The 21,931-nt window shown below is 38.2% G+C and overlaps 1 protein-coding gene across 1 annotated transcript in view; it reads left to right on the top strand.

The window, feature by feature from the left end:
• Window positions 1–21,931, top strand: part of TSPEAR (thrombospondin type laminin G domain and EAR repeats) — a 219,749-nt gene that overhangs the window by 16,977 nt on the left and 180,841 nt on the right. Inside the window, exon 4 of the mRNA XM_044060283.1 lies at window positions 14,659–14,749. Within this exon, the coding sequence (XP_043916218.1) occupies window positions 14,659–14,749 (91 nt within the window). The remainder of the gene's footprint in view (window positions 1–14,658; window positions 14,750–21,931) is intronic.

Below are 21,931 nucleotides of genomic sequence, written 5' to 3'. Positions count from 1 at the left end.
CTGCAAAATATGGAGAGTTGAGAGGTATGATTCACTCACTTGCATTAGTCACTACTTAGTTCCACAGGGGATTATGGTGCAAAATATTTCTTCAGGATTAGAATGCACTAGTAGGGAAATGTAGTAAGCATTCTGAGGTCATACACACTAGCAGACTGTCTTCAAATTTAGTATTTATAAATGGAATTTATATGCATAAATATGAAAATGTGTACCTCCATTAGGCTTAAGCAACTGTTTTCTTCATATTTATTACACTGAAGTACTACCCTGAACTTCTTTTTGCTCAAGAAAAAGGCAGGGACAAAGCAAAAAAGTAATTTAGGACAAACACCCAAAATAAGTGTTGATTTTTACGTATTACTCTAATTCGCTTAAAAATTTGATGCAGCAACAGGTTTTGTATCACCATGGATTTACGTAACAATAAGAATTATGAAATTCTAAGGTCTGGCATTATTGATTGACAGAAATCCTCCTTGATTCGGAAGAAAATCAAACATTTTAAAAGGGACAGGGCAAAAATAGGAAGCAACATAAGGGACACTGCAACATCAGGGATGGTCGAGAGCTATGCACTCAAGAGACAAGTGACACTAAAAGATGTGTTTATCATGGATCATATATTTAATATGTAGACTACTTTGTTATCCTTTTGAGGAGCAAAGTATATGAAGTCATTCATATAAAGAAAATATGGAAGCCATTTTATCTGACTGAGTTAAGTGCACCTCTGCAGGAAAACAAGCAGTGTTAGTTACTACATTCTGTAACAGTTGGTACATTAAATATTTCCAAGCAGTTTGTCCCATTCTGTCATGAGACAATGCTGCACACTTGTGGCTGCCATGACAATGAACTTGATAAAACTGTTTGCAGCTGTGTCTGTAGAGCAGTGCTCACAGGCCTAGAAATGGGGAAGTAATAAAATAGTCCCATTCTGTTTATTCAGCAACCTTTGTTTTACATAGACTGTTTAGACTGACTTTGATATTAAAAAAGGCATGAAAAATGACTGTGTTAGGGCTAGATACCTGACAGTGTAAACACTGTTCTAGGTAATGGTCACTGATGATGTGACACCCTGACTCCATGTACAGAATAGGAAGAAGCACGGTGATACAGATACCAATTTTTCTGTGTAGCAGTTGCCAAATATGCCTAAAGGGCAGACCTAGAACATAAGTTTCATCTTTGCAAGGACTGTTCACAATATCCTACCAATTCAGAAAAGATAAAAATATAAAAAGCAAGAATGAGAGGTAAGTCTGCAGGTTGAAATATTTCAGGAAAATCATTTTCCCTTAATGGATTTGTTTCTTTGGGAAAACTTAATTTATTGTATAGTGTATTTTTCCTTTTTGTCTAGGAAGATGAAACTGAGTAAAAAAATCATAAACGAAGGCAGGGAAGGGAAATGTGTTATACAGTGCAGAACTTGGGATACTGCAGGCCAAAGGCAGACTGGATTACAGCGACAAAAAGAGTTCAGCAGAAAATAAATATTTTAGATCTCTGTCTCTATATGCATATGTGCTTTACAGATCTTATGTTATATGTTTTAGAAACTTGGACAAAACCTGCTGTCTTCTGTGAGCAAGGTTTCTGCTTCTCTATCCACTGTGCAAGCAAGGAAGTCATACTTGTTATCCCATAGTACAGTATATACTAACAAGGGACTAAAAGTGTCTTATATGAGAATCTCACCAAAGCTTGAATTGATGATGGCACATGTCATATATTGGTAAACCTTAGCTTCAGCAGGTCTTGACATAATTTGGTACTATATGATATTAATTTAGAAGTAAGTGTGATGATGTGAGGTAGTGCCAGCTATGCTAGAGAGAGTAGGTCAGTGTATGTGTTAACACATGTCAGCATAACTAGCTGGAATTTTGTAAAGAATTTATGTCACTTGGATATCAAACTGATTTGTACAGATGCTTGTGTTAAAAATGTATCAACAGTGGGTCCTGCTAGACAGAAAAGAAATATACATGCTTGTCAGATTGTACTGGAGCTGATGATGTGTATATATGTTAACAGAGGATGCTAGAAGGGAAGGAGTTAAGCTCAGCCCAGCTAACCTTAAGAAAAATAGCTTGAAATTAAATTACTTGGTCTTATTGTCCTTAGTGGTGAACTAATTCCTACCCTGGGGTGCCAGAGAATAGCTGGTTAGTCTCTGCAGGAAGGATGAAAAGGTTGGAATTGCTTTACAGTTTCCAGATACTGGAATAAGCTTTAGCAGAGTCCTAGGTGTGTATTGTGACACATCTCTGCTAGATCCTAACTCAGCTTCTAGTCAGAGTGGGTAGTGTGGGAACCACAGAATCAGGTGACCAGATGTGATGTCATTCTGTAGCCAGCACTGAAATTGTATTTAGATACCAGTGAGAGATGTGACACTAAGCACTCTGTTGTTGGAACTGACACAGCATACTCATTTACTTAATCTTGTCTTGTTTTAGTAAGTAACCAGGGAAAAGTAATTGTTCAGTCAGTTAGGAAAATATAGTGAGACTAATTAAACATTGTTTTTCTGTATCTGTTTGAATCATGCCATCTGTGCTATTTTTCATATTTCCTGTGAATTAAAACTCTGGTGTTTATTGTAAATAGATATTCAATGTTTCCTTTTTTTATTATTATTTATTATTAAATATTTCTATACCTTTCATTGTGGCTGGTGATTTAGAAAATATTTTAACCCTTGAGAGTAATTGCATTTATTTGGTGGCACGGTGGCTTCATGCTCCTGAAAGTCTTGCCTCTTGCTTAATATAAGTATTAATTTTAGTAAGAGTAATTGGGTACCCTTGTAAGAGTCTAAAAGTAGCTGGCTGGTGGCAGTGAATCTACCTCATAGTCTGGGTGGAGGTGTTATAGCAGGTAAATCTGAGCCAGCCTTGCCAGGTGTGTGTGTGTCTGTGTGTGTGTGTCTGTGTGTGTGTGTGTGTGTGTGTGTGTGTGTGTGTGTGTGTGTGTGTGTGTGTAAATCAGATCTCAAAGAGTGTGTGTGTCAGCTATTTGGAACAGGGACACACAGCACTGATTTCTGCAGTGAGAAAGGTGTAGCCTTATTTGGGGCCTGGAGAGGAAACCCCAGCCCCAGGACTGCAGTGTGCTCCCTGTATGCTGTTAAGGGAAATTGTGCTTGGTGCAGAGAGCTGCATCTGAAAATACTATGTGTATCCATTTTTGTTCTAACTGAATGTTCCCCACTGGTGTCAGTGGTGAAGATTGAGGCTCCTTGATTACTAGCCCAGAGGAGGGACGTCACAGTAAGTATAATTTTTCAGTAAGGCAACCATAAGTCATGAATCTCAGAAGAGTAGTTCTTTTTCCCATTTGTGAGGAAGTAAGGAAGGGTGTATGAAACTACTTAGGAAATATAGATTATATCCATTTCTGCTCTAGGGAACATGAGTGGACTGCACTGTGGATAGGGAACACAGTTTCCTTCTACTGGTCTCCTACCACATGATGTCCCCTGTGAGAGAACTTGACCCCAGGTATGTCATTTGTGAACTTTCTACATGTAGGATGCAGGTTTGCATTTTCAGTGTAATCAGTTAGGAATCCTACATGTTTTTAGCTAAGGCATTCTTAATTTGTGTGTTCCAAGTGAGTGGTTTATATATCAGTTTTGGAGAAACAACACTAAATCATCTTCAGTTGATTAAACAACTTCAATTTCTGGAATACAGGTCTCCAATAATATGACCCCACTTGTAAGAAGAACTGAGCCTGTAAACCTTGCATGAAAATATTCAACTTGTAACATTGAGGTTCACAATATTAGCAAAACTACAGCTTTACTCCATCGCATATCGCCTACTCAGGGGTGATCTCTGCCTAACATACAAAGCTATGTCAAACCCAGAGCTGTTGGACATGCTCCACTTAAAGAAATCCCAATCCCTCTGAGCTACACGCTCTAGGGACCTTAACCTTGTCACCACAATAAACAGAACATGCTGGAGGGATAGATTCCTGTCCCAGAGACTTCCCATACTCTGGAACAGACTACCTATCTATGTCAAACAGAGCTCCTCATTAGCACTCTTCAAGAAAAATCTTGATGATTGGATGGGAAATGGGAAATTCACCCCGGTGATCCCTTCTGTGGCTCTGCTCGACAGGGGCACAGGAAAATAATTTTCTTGGGTGGCGAAAGCTAGGGTACATTTTTTGGCTAGGCTTGTATGGGCCCTAGGGCCGATAGCCTAGTACCTACCTATGAAGCTATGATAAACTTGGACAGCTGAAACCTTCTGAGAAAGGGGGTAACCATAAGTTATGAGTTTCAAGAGAGCAGCTCCTAATCCTTCATGAAGAAACAAAACTAAACTTTCTTGAGCTTCCCAGACAACAATATCCTAGATATTATTCATTTCTCATCTAGGAGTTATTTGTGGAGTATAGTTTAGGACATTAGTATAGATTTCTCTGTTCATGTTCCCCAACAACAAGATGTCCCCTGTGTGAAGAGCCGAATCCAGATACATTGTACAAATACTTGCTATTTATACAGTGCAAGTATAATTTTCTCTTTGATGTACAACCTATTTCTATACAGGCCTGGCTCCCCTAAATATTTGAAACGTTATCTCTCTCTCCTTAAATATCAGCTGATTTACTTTACTTTACGCAGTGCATTTATTTAACTTGTTTAACCAGCTGTGTTCTACGTAACACTGAACCCTTTTTGAATAGAATTATTTTCAAGGCTATTGCCCAGCTTCTGCCAGAAGGGGAGATTTCCTTTGAATATTAACTCGATGTTTTATTTATTTATTTTGCATTTAAGATGCACATTGAGTGTTCTACTTAACTAGTCTGCTTACTTGAAATCTATGATCTCAAGACTATTTTCTTCTCTTCGTGCATATTTTGGGAACTTGACTTTAATCAAAAAAGCTCTCCTCATATAGCAATATATTCTTATATGGCTTTGTACAAGTCACAGACTTGAAAGAAAAACTAGAAAGTGATTAACACAGTACTATTTAAATATGACAACAAACACAAACTACAAAAAAATCTGTGAAACATCAGATAAAAGGATCTTTTTATCAAAGCAACAACTAATTATACTGTACTGTTTTTACCCTTAGGCTTCCTCAGGAAAAAAATGGAGTCAAGAACAACTGAGTAGCACAGACAACATTCTTATTGCCAAAAACTAATAACAATTTCTTAAAATCACCTTAACTCAATAAATATCAAAAAAGCACAAGTCATACTATATGCAAGAAAGATTTTAAAACTAATCTATCATATAACAAAGCAGAACAACAACAGTAATACAAAACATTATTAAATAAATGCATCAACATTGTCTCAATAAATAAATAAATAGACATAATGTTTTATCACTTTTACAGCAGACTATTCAAACTAGGCAATCTATAATCTTTATGCTTTCAGTTTATAAATCAATTTTTTTAATGAAATCCAAAAGTACATTTAAATTGCCTGCTGGAGTTTTTCTAAGATGAATTGATCAATTCCAATAAAAATGGAACGCAGCTTGTAAATTAGAAGAATGAGGTGTTTGTCATGCCTGACACCGTCAAAGCATAGCAGTGCTACACAGTTCATGTCACAAACACAGAGAAAGTCTTTCCTGTGTAGAAATGCTTGCATCTACAGTTTCCCCAATATACAATGAACACTGACTATCAAGAATTGAGTTGTTTGATGTGGGCAAATGCTCCATATCTGGCTGTAAAGAAATTATTGTACCTGATTACATATTTACATAAGGAACATATCAAGCAGGGGACACGTCACCAAATTGGGGAACACGGGTAGAGTTGAATTAGTGTGTGTGTGTGGGGGGCTGTTTTTACCAAATGTTGCTTTAAATTTTGATCACACTTACTACATGCACTGGTATACTCAGTAAAAATGCAAAATTACATGAATCTCTATGTAAAATATGGGAATGTCTGTGACAAGTATCTTTTTAAACAAGGAACTACTGGTCATATAAATGATGACAGATCTATTAATATGGGTTCTCACATTACTCCTGTCTTTTTACTCAGAAAAAAATCTTGTACAGACATAGATGATGCTTCTGTAAAACTGTGACCTATTATTACCTGACAGTAAGCTATTAGCAGAAAGTACTAAGTAACTAATTTTACCTAGCTTAAGTTTGTGGGAATGCTCAGTTTATCCTGCCACTCAGTAGGTGCAATGAAGAGGAAATAATTCTGGGAAGGGATCCAGTCCACTACAGGATATGCACATTTCAGAGGAATGCCAGTTCACATATGGCACATCTCTGGGAGGTAGGATAAAACATGATCACCTTATTAAAATCCAAATAGATTCAGGCAGGATGTGCAGATTCCATAAAGAATGCACCCAAACGAACAGCCAAACTGGATAATCAAGTACCATGTGGCAGTAAAAATTTGTTTTGATTTACGTGATGTATAAAATGAAAAGCAATTCTAAATAAAATGAATATAGTTATTTAAATAAAATCAAAGCAATATGCAAGCAATAATACCCGACAGGGTGGGTGTTACAGGGAAATAGTGACTACTCAGGAGTGTTGTGAGATCCGATGTCATAGGAGGATGGCCTCTCCAATCTTGGAAGAGCCATTATTTTCCTGTATCTCCCACCCTGGAGGGCATTATTGTAGCTGTTAAATTATTTTCTATTTATTTTACTTTTACTGTGTTAATATTTTTTATATTTTATGTAAAATACTTCCTCTACATAATGTTTCAAAGTTGCTGTAGGACATGTAATTGTTGTTGCAGGGTGTATTTTGCATCCAAAAATATATTATGTATTTAATAATGTCTGCGTGCACACACACACACACACACACACACACACACACACACACACACACACACACACACACACACACACTCACTTAAAATATGTTCATATCAGTGAATATTTAACCTAAAAAAATAAAAATTAAAAGTAAATATTAACATTAATGACTATCAAAACAAAAAATCCTGAACCAGAACTGATTGAACGGGGGAAGCAAATGCTGTCCTTTCATGACTGTTAAATAAAAAAAATGTCCCTAAAACATAACAATACCTACAGGCTTACTTTACCTAACAGTACTGCATTTCAGACAAACAGTTCTTCATAATGTACCGGGTAGGATTGGGATTGTGGGCAGTGGCAGGATTAGAGTTAGGATTAACACATATGAGTGAGGTAGACACAGGAGCAACCAACTTAATCATTTGTGCTAACCCTAACCCTGTCCCTAATCCCAGTCCTACACACTACATTCCAAAAATCATTTCCCTCATAGTATCAGAACATAAGACCCCCAGACAAAGAGCCAAGCACAACACACATGCACAGCACTAAATCTATCCCCTCACATATCCTTTACTTTAACCTTAGCACACAAACACTTGCACATACACTCCTAACCCTAATGCTGAAACATTTGGTATATATACAAACATTTCACATTAAATCCCATTTACTTGCAGTCAACCAAACCCCATACTCCATGTGGACATGTCAGTGCTCTGAACACTGGCATTTCTGACATTAGCAACACACAATTTCAAAAAGAAAAAAGTATATCCGTTCATTTTGGCAATATTCCATTATTTTGACAAAGTGAACCGTAGTTATATATATATATATATATATATATATATATATATATATATATATATATATATATATATCTACACACACACACACACTCACACACAAATATACATGCACATAGACAGAGGCATAGGCAGAGAAATGCACAGTCTCTTACAAATGTATAGAAACTGAAATGCACACACACATCCTTGCAACTGCTGTTGTAGTTACTTGATTTTGTTTTGTTTTGTTTTGTTTTTGTTTAGCTTTTTAAGAACCACTATTAGTTATATGAAAGGAAATGACAGGCCCTTGTAACTGCTACTGCAGTTACCTTTGTTAGTTCTGTTATTTTTATTCATTTATTTTTATGTTATTTTTTCCCAACTCACTAAACATGGCTCTTAAAGGAGAAACATAGCTACAGACTAAAAATACATGTTTATTTCATCATGTTTTGATGTTTCCTACATTTTAACACCACTTTGGGACTATATATACTTTTTTATATTTTTAAATGTAATTCCAGAGTCTGCCCACATGGGGTCTGGCATCTTGATTTTTTAGTCTACCTCTAGGTATCCCACCCACAATGTAGTGTTTGGCTTTAGAATATTACATTAGAGCCCTTAAGTTCCTGTCAATGCATTGACTTTACATGTGTTTTCACATATACCCTCCTTTCTTTTAGTCAGTCAGATGTAATTACCATTTCTTACTTTTCAAAGACTACCTAAAAGACAAACAGAGGCAATCATACAGAACAGTATTCTCAGTGCCTATTTATTTTTCTTTCTAAAGTGGCCAATTTTCATTCTTTTCTTAATCTTGAGTTGTAGTCCTTAAACTCATCTCTCCTCCCTGTAAACACCTCCCGTTTGTGTCTGTCAAAGTGGCAAAGGTAATTTGAGTTGTTTGCTGCTGTGATTGATAGCTCACAGCATGAGACAAAGTTCATGTGCCTTGTACTTTCCACCTACTTACAGTGGGGGCACTTATTTTTACTGCACCATAGCCTCTTTCTGTCCTCAAATGTTAATCCTTACTACCTACTAATTGGTAGCACATTGTCTGGCAACAATAGTGGATAGTACAAGGTAACAACAGTACATGAATCTTGTCTCCTGCTGTGCGCTATCAATCACAGCAGCAAACAGCTCAAATTACCTGACAGATAGTATGGGGAGTTGTTTATGGGCAGGGGAGATGAGTTTCAGGACTACAACTCAGGCATAACAAAAGAATGAAAATTGGCCACTTTTGAAAGAAAAATAAGTTACAGGCACCGAGAATACTGTTCTGTGTGATTATCCTGTCTGCCTTTTAAGTAGTCACTGAAAAGCAAGAAATAGTAATTAAACCTGACTGACTAAAAGAAAGCAGGGTAAATGTGAAAACACACATAAAGTCAGTGCATTGACAGTACCTTAGGGGCTATGATGTAATATTTTAAAGCCAAAGAGTGCATTGTGGTCTACCTAGAGGTGTACTAAAAAATCAAGATGCTGGACCCCATGTGGGCAGAATCTGGAATTACATTTAAAAAAATATAAAAAGGTATACAGAGTCCAAAAGTGGTGTTAAAATGTAGGAAACCTCAAGACATGTATGTGGGTGCGGTTCTCCTTTAAAAGTTATGGTTAGTGACAGAAAAGGAAATGGTGGGAATGGTGGCTCCAGTAAAGGATTTTAGTCTTGGTGCATAGATTTCATACCAGTTTAGGCATCTTCTTTTTACCTGGCTGTCCCTGTACATTAACCCACCACCCCTTGCAACATTGAGTGTTTACTGTGGATCATTCATTCTCCAAGCCCATTTTATAAATGAAAAGAGAATTTAAACATTAATGTGAAGCTGTAATATAAGGTTTACAAATTAGATACAAGTATAATCTGTGGAGAGAGAATGCAACTTTGTACAATATATTTTAGAAATTATTAGTGTAAGTTGGATAAGGATATATAGATAAGAAAAAAAATTAAATTTGGTCAATGTAAAGAATCTCTATTATGTGGAATTAAATTTATAAGTCAGGCAAGAATTTCTAAAAAGAAAAAAGAAAGACCGATCAAGTCCATATTTATGTGAAGAGGGAGCTCCATAATGCTACCCCATACTTGTATGAGGCGCTTTCTACGGAGCATAAGGCAAAAAGTGAATTCTTCAGAGTAGTTGTGCGGGTTTGCTGAGATCTTAGGAAATTCTGCTGGTGCTGATTTACTGAGATCTTAGGAAATGCTAGTGAACAGTGATGGTGAACAGTGTTGTCAGAATCAGAGGTTAGGAGTTTGTCGCGGTTGCAGAAGGAAAACTAGCTCATTCAGTGATTGCAAGAGTGCGGGGATGGGCTTACATGTAGCATCTTGGATGAAATTGGAAACAATGACTGTTGAGGATAGTCCTATGATCTTCTGCTTCCTAGTCGTTATGTGCAAGCTCACAGAGCCTCCCCAATTTCATTTTGGAGGGGTAAGGTGCAAGCTCACAGAGCCTCCCCAATTTCATTTTGGAGGGGTAAGGTGCAAGCTCACAGAGCCTCCCCAATTTCATTTTGGAGGGGTAAGGTGCAAGCTCACAGAGCCTCCCCAATTTCATTTTGGAGGGGTAAGGTGCAAGCTCACAGAGCCTCCCCAATTTCATTTTGGAGGGGTAAGGTGCATGCTCACAGAGCCTCCCCAATTTCATTTTGGAGGGGTAAGGTGCAAGCTCACAGAGCCTCCCCAATTTCATTTTGGAGGGGTAAGGTGCAAGCTCACAGAGCCTCCCCAATTTCATTTTGGAGGGGTAAGGTGCAAGCTCACAGAGCCTCCCCAATTTCATTTTGGAGGGGTAAGGTGCAAGCTCACAGAGCCTCCCCAATTTCATTTTGGAGGGGTAAGGTGCAAGCTCACAGAGCCTCCCCAATTTCATTTTAGAAGGGTAAGATGCAAGCTCACAGAGCCTCCCCAATTTCATTTTGGAGGGGTAAGGTGCAAGCTCACAGAGCCTCCCCAATTTCATTTTGGAGGGGTAAGCAAGCAATGATGTCGAAGCTTATTTTCAGTATGAAGAAACAAGGACCCTTTTGGCAGATGCCTTCCTTCAAAGTGTTCACACCTGTTGCCAACTGCAGTTCATTACCTGGATCTTCCATGTCAGCCTTACAGAAAGAAAGAACTTAAATCTGTGGAACAAATGTATGATAGTTCCTTTTCACAAAGGAGATCTTAAAGAAATTGAAAACTGCACACCTATTGACCTACTAAACCCTCAGGTCAAATACTGGAGAAAGTTGTCTGTCTGAAACTCCATTAACTACTTATGTCAGTATTCTTGTGTTATCTGAGACACAATTTAAATTCAGTAGTGGCTATGTAGTCAGCTTGACTGAAGGCATATGAATATCATTAGAAAAGTGGAAGTCTACCACAGCTCACTGTTTACACCTGTCTAAAGGTTCTGATACAGCACATGATCCACTACTGTTATTATGATGTCTTGCAGAAGACATTGCCATCTCTGAATCAGCATGGTTTCATCATTACCAGAATGTTCACACCTATTTGGTAAAGTGGGCTCATTGCAAGGGGGGTTCCAACACCACAACAGTGGGTGGATGACAAGGGTCAGCACTTGGTCCTCTGGTTTTCTCTATGTTTGTAATCAGAGATGGCAGCCCGATATGGTTTGTGCTGCCTTCATTTGTGGTATCTTTTCCACAATATATGCACATAAAAACATGCAATATAGCTGTATATGTCCATGAAACTTGATTCAGTGCAAAGAGTTATTTGTTCTCCACTAAGATGAACACTGTTTTGTTTCCAGTAAACAAGATGAGTTCACTACAGTGTCTGGCAGTTTATTGCAGAGGATTAAAGCTGCAAGCTGTTAATGCGTTTCATTCTGCAATCCTTTGTTTGATTTCCTCCCTCTGCATTTGGCTAATGTATGACCCTAACTAAGTCAGTTAACTAATTCTTGTCCCCAAGCTCCCTGATAAAAGCAGTCCTATGTAGTAGGTTTCCCTGGCTAACAAACAGATAAACTGAAAAAAATAATCAAAAAAGCAGTGTTCCTCCCTCAATGATATTACTACTGAAGTAGCCGATGATGTTATATATGTATGATTTGTTGCGTCTATATCATAACATCGACAGCTTAGGTTGTCGAATCCAAAATCATCAACACCTTAGATTGTCGAATCCAAAATCGTCGACACCTAAGCATCGAAAGCTAAAAACAGTGAACGGCCAAATCATCAAATTATTTCCTAGGGAAAGAATTCACTTGGCCATCCACAAACAAAATAAACAAACACACCCAAACATAGTGAAGGGCTTCACTCCCCACACCACCCAATGTGGGGGGCTGCACCTCCCACACACCCCCAACTAAATATACCAACTCCAAGACCGCTGTACATTGGTGAAAGGGCAAATCCCTGAGAACGGCCACGCAAATTCTTTCCCGAGGAAAGAATTCGATGATGTGGCCATTCGCTATTTTAAGCATTTGACACTTAGGTGTCAATGACTACGCATTCAACAACTTAAGCTGTCAACAAATCAATAGGGAAATGATTTGACAGTGACAAAGGTATGCCATGCAGTTAAAATATAAAAGAAGCAATTGCAAACTTTACCACCAGTTGGAGTTACCACAGGAATGAATACTGAAGTGAAAATAAGAATTATCCAAGCTGTATTACAGGCTAGATTTCCTCATGGCTGTACCATTTTTTATATCCATATAATAATATCTTCAGGAGTAACACTTAAGGGACTGTAAACTTGTTTCACTTTTCACAGTGGACAATTACTGCCCAACCTCCTCACTGCATGGTTGCCTCCCATGTAAGTTATCAGCTGAGTTATGTTATTCTGTGTTAGTTAATGGCTGTCCAGGCAGAAATTACTCTGCAAAGACTCTAGTCCACAGTTGTCCTATATCCTTAGCTGACACCACCTTCTAGTCAGTTCAGGTTAACATAAGAAAAACAAATAAAACTCTTAGATCTTCAAATAAAATGGGATGTAGCATTTTATCAAATGCATGTGGATCCACTGAAACCTTGCTCACCAGCCTAGAGTTAATTAATATTTGACCACTTGAAAAATAGCTGCCCCAGAAATAAACAAAACATACAACAAAGTAGTTTTGTGTTGTGGCAGTCTGCAATTCCTGCGTGCTACACCTGCAAACTTATTTGTTATCAACTCTTAGGTTATCATTAGCCAAGGAAAGTTTTTTATCCCAGCATTCTCTAATAAAAAATGTATTTATTTATTTATTTGTCTTTGTTTACTGGGAAAATCTGACTGGCTAATACCCATTTTCAGTGGAGGCCTGGAGAGAAAAGCTCCATTTGGTTACATTGCATTATACTAAATTCTAGTTAAACACAGAATAGTTACATTTCTATTTACATTTATACACAAACAGTAGTTACATTTATGCATTCTAAGATTTTAGAGGTGGAAAATCACAGGCAACTTAGTGGATTGTACAGATAGCAGTTATGTATAAAAATTCTTTTGTCATTTCAGTGAGTGGTTGAGAGTATTCTGTTTAAGGAGAGTATTTGGAGAATATCATGAGGTGAGCACAAAGTCTTAACCTTGTGTTGAGTATATGCAGGACCAGGATTGGTTAAGATGTTGTTTAAGCAGTGGTTTAAAACTATTGAGTTTGTTGGAGAATTTTATTTGTGTGGGGATATTATTCCAGAGTTTAGCAATTTATCAAGAGTAGAGCGAGTCTCCTGCAACATTATTTGACTTATTTGTAAGTAATAAGAATTTGTTAAAAAAATCTGTCTCTTTCATATGAGATACCACACTCTCTCATAAAACCAAATTGCACAGTGCTGTTGTAATGCACTCCTGTTATATATTTCTGAGATATATTTTGCCTTGTGGCTTGGGATGTGGTTAAACTGGATCTTCAGATCAGTCCACTTACAAGGTATGAAATAATAACATAAATGTCATCTTTTGGCATGTATACAAACTGAGCCTGTCTTAAGTGGATTTATTTTTAACCAGTCAAAATAAATCCCATTTATGCTCTGCATCCTACAGCAAACTAGTTGCCTGCATCCTGAGGGACAGTCAGCCCCACACAGCTCCTTTACATCTCTCTTAATTAGATATCTTAGAAGTAAGTCCTTGCACTTTTCATGGACACCTTATCATTTTCCTGCCATCACTGTGTGTTGTCTACAAATACTGATGCTGTACTGCCCTCAGGAACCTACTACCTCATAGGCCATGGCGCCTTGCTTTGGTCTCTGATCTCTCTCACTCTGTCTGTGTCTCTCGTTATATGTTTCCTCCATTCCTACTTCTTCTTTGCAGAGTAACCAAATTTTCATATTTTCATCTTCACTCACCGTGGTTCTGTAACAGCACATCAATGTAATTTGTGTTAGTGCCAAAAACCATAGAATATTTATATATCTCTGCTACACAACATATTTCTTAAATAGTATTACTTGCAAGAAATGTACTAGCGTTTATAAGACTTATGATTGACCTTCAGACTTTTTCTCATAATTCTAGTAACTTTTGTACTCCTTCTCACGGCCATAAATACATACATAACCTTTGATTACAGCTTGGGAGTGCTGGCTCTCCTGTGACAAAATATGGCTGTAGTGTGTCAGTGAAGTGGGAACTTAGTAATAGATGTATATAATTATTTGTTTGGACTGTCAGATACTGTTACTAGGTACATGCACATTCAAATATTAAGTTATCTCCTCGATGCTAGCTATAGAAAGTAGTTCTTCCTTTAGCTTTGCTTTGGTGTAATTATAAACAGCAATAGTAAAATAACCCACTTAATGTAATATTTCTAAAGTGCATCCTGTATTTCATTTTGCTTGTACCACACCATTATTGATGTGTGTATATTGTATGTCTGAACCATTTTTTATGACATATTATGTACATACTGTATTGTATACTTATGCATGATGCTTGGAATGATTGTCAATATAAATGGATCAGTTTAACAGACTGAAAAGTAATCAATTTATGGAGACATGTTCTGTTGTCAAACTATCCTAGGGTCCTAGACCAGCCTTTTCCCTCTAACGTGAACACAAGAGGATCCAGGTTCATCATTGGAAGCCGGAGGAGATGGAAAGGAATGTATACCGTAAGTAATTAGTAATGTGTTGTACTCCTAATGTAAGTAATGGTGCAGAAATGTCTGCCTTCCCTACTTCTGACAATGTAAAGATGACACCAGCACCCCCCTACACCTGAGGTCCACCTCTGTTTAAGGGGTATCTGATGAAGGAATTCATTTTAGCAAGACAATGAGAATGAAATGAGACATCCTGACCTTGCTCGGAAATGGGTTTTATCAGAAACAGGAAAATAACTGAATTGTAATAACTAAACTTTAAAATAGTGGAATACTATGACTTATACTAATTTATTTCTTACTGTTGCTATTTACAGTGTTTTAAATCACACAATAGTGGATTTATTTATGTTATGTGTAAGACTATTGCAGCTGAATGCTGACATGCCTCCTTATAACATAAACATTTGATCTCATATAGTGCAAAAATCAATAGTAAAAAAGTAAACAGAAGCTTTTTGATATCTGTCTGGCAACTTATAGTACAACTTAACAGCTAGTGGCAAGTGACGATGTAGGAAGCTGATACAAATGCAGAAGAAATCTACATACCTATTTCTAGTTAACGATACATATATTTTTTTCTCATTTCAGCTAACAGCAGGTATAGAAACTTAACCACATGGGCTAGGAGCTCAAAAAAAAGAAAGTAATTTTATTAGCAAATGGAAACATCAAGCGACATTATAATACTGTTATGGCTTTATATTTGTATCAAATTAGGGAAGGCTATTTTTGTGAAAACCAGACATGTTTACTGAGTAATCATGTCCAGTAGTTCAGAGGCTGATTAGTAGTACATTTATTTTATTACTTTGTTAGAAAACCATATTTTCTGTTATTTTTTTCTGTCTCAACTCTATTTTTTTTTCAGATAACACTTTGCTAGTGACTGTCACGCACCCACCCATTCATAGTTTGCTGTGAGCTGCCAATTCATTCAAAGGTTTAGAATCAGATAGCAGTGAGGAATGGTGTCATCATACTGTGGGATGGAGGGAGGAGTGGAATAACTTACTTTGTTCTCGTACCTTACACAAACCTAACAAAACCAGCTTATTTCCCACCTAAACAACTCCTGGACATGCAACTGCCTTGTACCTGGCTGACATATTCTAACCCCTTTCCCCTACCTACTATCCAACCTCTTTAAAACTCCCACAGATGCACAAACATTACTTACCAACTCACTGGCACCTACTCCCCACTGTCCCATCTATACCCATTAATTCTCCCATAGACTAAGTTGAAAAGCTTTCCCTTAAAATGTCAATGGGACCTCCCCAGTAAACAAATGTAAAATAAATAAAGAAATACCTTCCTTTGGTCTGTGGACTTATTTCCACTGGAGTATGAATTGGAGCTATGTTTCCTTCGGTGGTAGAACCTCCCATGTTGATTTAAACATGTGCATACCCCTAACTTCCACCATCGGGTGGTGGTGTGCTGCCTAGTATCCTCCCCTCATAACTGGAAAGAATAAGAATTAGATAGTCCATGATCTGCTACTCACCCGCACCTCCATGTGTAATCACATCCTCAAAAACTTTGACTGTGATTGATTTCAAACAAGTAATAGTGAGGGCAGAAACCCTATCCTCATGACAAAGAGACAAAGACATGTTTACTGCCTTTTAAAGTTCCATCTGGATTTGATGTTGCATGACAGGTGATATACTGTACTTGTGCTATTCATATAACTGCCTCCATCTTCATGTTTGATCTGTCATGTTCAGTTCCTGTGATTTACTCACTTAATAATAGCACTTCTAAGTAGGTAATTGACTATTGAGTACTGTCTCCCTGCTTACACTTCAGACTCTAGGAATTACTTTTTTCAGCATTGTTTTGCATATGCACAAATGAATGCACGCACACACATACACACACACACACACACACACACACACACACACACACACACACACACACACACACACACACACACACACACACACACACACACACACACACACACACACACACACACACACACACATACTTTTATGCTAATGTTACAGTTTTCAATAATCTGAAAATATCAGATGGATTAGGAACATTGTGTTTCTCCAAAGACAATGTCGTACATAGACATGTGTCAGGCCCAAATGGGTCTATCACTGAAAAATGGTTTCATAAGAGAACAATGTTTTGTTGAGGTGTGTCTATCCCTTGCACTGATCATGAGATTGTTGACCTCTTTGACTTTATAGGGTTGCGGATAGAAAAGAGGTGAGTGTTTATTCCATCCTCCCTTGTGACAATAACACAGACTGTCCCACTTCAAGATTGTGCATCCTCACCTGTACCTTGACATTTATGCATTACTTCAGTTTGTCTTTCTTGGAACAGTCTTTCTGTTTCACTAGTTAATTTGACATGGGTATGTATTGGGATACTGAATGCAACTTGTTCTTATACTTAGCCATATTGGGGTAACTCTTATTATAGGCTAGTACACGCTTCTGTATTCAATCAACAGGAACCAGCACAAATATAATATGCCAGGCCAGAGACTATCTTTCCTCTAAAGGGGCAACAGCAGAATACCTGAGACTATGCGCGACCATCTCACTCTGGGGGTTGTCAGGAATTGTATGTCTCTTCTCTGGCATGTGTAGCTTGCTATCACACAAGACAAGTGGCTAAGGACAGTAATATGCAGAGGTTCCACACCCCACTCCAGCCCACTCTATGCCCCACTCTAGCCCCACTCCACACTCCACTCCAGCCCCACTCTAGCACACTCTATGCCCCACTCCTGCCCCATTCCACGACCCACTCTACGCCCCACTCCTGCTCACCCCATACTCCACTCTAGCCCCACTCTCTCTCTCTTCTCTTACGTGATAAAAAAATGCAGCAAGGAAAGAGGTGTTAAACTTCATAAAAAAAGTGGTCAGAATGAAAACAAATATATTATTACTCCAGTGTATTTTTGGTACCCAAAAAACAAGGGACCTCAGGCTGATATTAGAACTGAGTAATATAAACCAGTATATCTTCAGAAAAAACTTTCTGGTGGTCACAGTATAGTCTGCCCTTCCTTGTCTGTCACAAGGAGACTGGATGTGCTGATTGGTCCTTGAAAACACCTGCCTACACATAAATACTAACAGGAAGCTCAGTAAGTTCCCATGAGTCTGGACAGGTGCCAGTTTTTACCATTTCAGGACTCTGCCATTAACTTTCACCTCAGTCCCCATGAGTTTCACAAAATGCATGTTCATAGTTTTAGTGAAACAGATGCTGCTAAGGGTGAATTGTTTCCTTACCTGGATAACTGATTCCTAGCCAATAAATCATAGGACAGGTTGATTTCTTCTTGGGGCTTTCTCCTCAATTTCTTTCAATCCCTGGGGATAATTGTAAACACTGTAAAATCCCAGTTGGAGCCCTCTCTGATGCTGATTTTTACAGACTGTACGCTGGGTATTCCATCCTGCAGGGCACATCTTCTCAGAGACAGGATCCTTCCACTGTAAAACTTGATATCACAGGTTGTTCATTCTCAGTCATAGTATTTTTATTACTAATGACCTACAGACTGGTGACAGCCAGCATATAAACAGCTCCCTTTCCCAGACTGTTCATGAGAGTTCTAAAGTGAATTTTAAAAGTTCAGTGGTCCTGACTAGCAGACCCTATAACACTGAGGTTCAAGACTTCTGAGGTTTACAAATTCCATTTCAGATAGTAAGCTTCCAAGCCTAAATCTGAGCAGTCCATTCCAGGTTAGTAAGCTTCACATTCCAAGCCTAACTCTGAGCAGTCCATTCCAAGTTAGTACGCTTCACATTCCAAGCCTAAGTTTGAGTAGTCCATTCCAGGTTAGTAAGCTTCACATTCCAAGCCTAACTCTGAGCAGTCCATTCTAAGTTAGTAAGCTTCACATTCCAAGCCTAACTCTGAGCAGTCCATTCCAAGTTAGTAAGCTTAACATTCCAAGCCTAAGTTTGAGCAGTCCATTCCAGGTTAGTAAGCTTCACATTCCAAGCCTAACTCTGAGCAGTCCATTCTAAGTTAGTAAGCTTCACATTCCAAGCCTAACTCTGAGCTGTCCATTCCAAGCTAGTAAGCTTAACATTCCAAGCCTAACTCTGCGCTGTCCATTCCAAGTTAGTAAGCTTCACATTCCAAGCCTTCCAGGTTAGTAAGCTTCACATTCCAAGCCTAACTCTGAGCTGTCCATTCCAAGTTAGTAAGCATCACATTCCAAGCCTAACTCTGAGCAGTCCATTCCAAGTTAGTAAGCTTCACATTCTAAGCCTAACTCTGAGATGTCCATTCCAAGTTAGTAAGCTTCACATTCCAAACCTAACTCTGAGCAGTCCATTCCAAGTTAGTAAGCTTCACATTCCAAGCCTAACTCTGAGCTGTCCATTCCAAGCTAGTAAGCTTCACATTCCAAGCCTAACTCTGAGCAGTTCATTCCAAGTTAGAAAGCTTCACATTCCAAGCCTAACTCTGAGCAATCCATTCCAAGTTGCTTCCCCAGTAGCAGTAGCCACTGTCAGTATAGATGTCTCTGCCTTAGTGTGGCAGAGACATAATCAAGGCAAACTTTCCATGGTGTATGGTCACAGACAGACCAGTTTTTATTTCAGTATTTGAAAATATATATTTGTATTTCCTCAGCCTTTAGGTATTTCAGGACTCTGTATCCCAGAGTGTTGTGGCCATCCACACTGATAACTGATGCCTGCAGCTTACATTGTAGCTTACTGTTTGAACTGAGTTGATGCGTTTTGTTATAACGTCAGTAGCTTACAAGTAAAACTGAATCAAGACCAGTAATAAGGATCAATTTGTAAATGCAGTTTATGAAGTATATTACAAATATAAAACTAAACCTGCAGCCATAAAATGTTACAATAAAACTACAAATAAATCATTTTATGTCTCCAATAGTATGAGGAAACCACATCCAGGAGTTCATGTAGTAGGAAATAAGAATGAAATGAAGTAATCATTGTTAATAAAACTATTTTATAAAGGTTTGAACAGAACAGATGATAAATGAGATTGTAGTGATAATATTTACATCATTGGTAAGGAACTTGAAATAACTTGCAACATTTGAGCCATACAATATCATTTTGAAGTATGACAGATGTTAGTCTACAGCCTGAAAGTTGTAATAAAAGTATTAAGGTATTTTGATAACATGAGCAAAGCGAGTAATATAAGTTGTTTTATAAGTATCTCACATGCCTGAGTTATAGAACTTCACTATTATTATTCACATACTGTCATGGTATATTTGCAATAGTTCTCAAGCATGCATGACTCCATTTTAGACTTTATTTATGTACAGCATTTTGAAAGTGGTTCCAATGGTTCAGTGCCTCAGGGGCAATTTCTTGTTACACCAAGAAAATATAAATAATCCATTAGTAGGATCCAATTACAGGTTTCAATTCCAGAGATGATAGATAATATGCGCTGTTTTTGGCATGAATATTAGCACTATTCATTTCCATAAGGTCTATAAAAATTGCATTCTTACTTCTGAGGTTAAGGTTATCTCAAAATTCTTAGTATCTGTGGCAAATGAACTTTAATGTCAATAAATAAGGTTTACTGTGGTACTTCCTTGTCGCCTCACAGCAAGAGGTTCTCCGGTTCAATTCTCAGCTGGGGTGCCTTCTGTGTGGAGTCTGCATGTCCTCCCTGTGGTCGCGTGGGTTTCCTCCGGGTGCTCCGGTTTCCTCCCACATTCCAAAGACATGCTGTAGGTGGATTGGACACTCTAAATTGGCCCTAGGTGTGAGTGTGTGCGTGTGTGCCTTCTGTGGAAGGTTGGGTGCTGGGCTGGCAATTCGACACTATAAAACCCCACTGCCAATCATGAGCAGACAGATGATCTGCTGTGGTGATCCCTAACCGGGAAAAGCCAAAAGAAGAAGAAGGAGAAGACTGTGGTACTTCCTTGTAAAGCTTGTCAGAGACGTAATAACTCACAATAAAATTGTTGCTAGTTGTATATTCTTTTATATACTATAAAAGGCGTTACACATATGTTGCTAAAGCAAGACCTACTTTATATACACTTATAATAAGCCATGACAAACATGCTTAGGCATGCATAAACTCCAGGTTAGTCTTTTACCGGTGATGCCATCATGAATCATGTAGCTCTGAATAACAGTAGCTATGTTGAAAACCAGCCAGTCAGACAGACATCTGTCCATTATGTAATCTGCTTGTCTAGGTGTGAACTGTCACAGTAGCAAGCTTCCATAGCAAAGAGATTTCACTACCTCCAGAAACTGACAGACAGATCAAGATGCATGATTCACAGCTATTCCAAGTATAACTGTTAAGATATAATATTTACAGCATGCTCTGGGTCTGTTGTGAGGCCTTCTTCCAGTGGGTCATGCCTGATACATCTTCCATAGGAGGTGTGAAGAAAATGTCATCACTTGGTGCCCAAACCTATATGACTTCTCTGACCCTGGAGGAGAAGATTTTGTACTCTATGATCCTCATGAACCGCTGAGTAGGAGGCATGAAGTGGATGCCATCTCTCGGTGCCCAAAGCTATATTACTTGTCTAACTCATTCACTATGCCATTGTCACACTTCGCTGCCTCCCAAGCCTTTACTTCAGTGACTACCAACTACCAGGCCTGTTGGTCTACTAGTCAAATACAGAGACCTTCTCCTACTAACAATGTACAAAAAGCATTTATTTTACTTGATGATTCCACTATTGCTGGTGACCAGTAGCAAGTCCTAGAGTTACCCTACGATAAGCATGGCCCACAGTGATCTTAAGCTGAGGTGCCATCTGTTTAAAAGCTGATGGTGGCTCAGGTGGATGTAGAAGAGCTCACAGCACTTATCAAACAAGCAAAGGAATTTCCAGACACCTATATTTTGTCAACAACTTACTGATTTTAGTTTATTCATATTGAATACACTGGTTGTTGTTTCACATTGGAAATAACTTCTGGTATAGTATAACTATATATTTATATATACATTTGGCCACCAGTAGTAATTTACTGTGTAAGTGTGTGATCTTCTCTTTTCTTCACAGATGTACAGCCATTTTATTGTTACATTGGGGTAATGTCAAAGTCCCCCACATGGAGGCTGCATGGTGGCTTGACATCTGTACACAACACTTTTAGAAAAGTGTAGTAAGCTGAAACTTTGACCAGCTTGTTTAATTCACCGAAG

This window comes from Protopterus annectens, chromosome 2.part0 (assembly GCF_019279795.1).
Source record: "Protopterus annectens isolate FY-2018-M chromosome 2.part0, PAN1.0, whole genome shotgun sequence".
NCBI classification, from domain to species: Eukaryota; Metazoa; Chordata; order Ceratodontiformes; family Protopteridae; genus Protopterus; species Protopterus annectens.
This window is presented reverse-complemented; position numbering and strand designations above follow the sequence as displayed.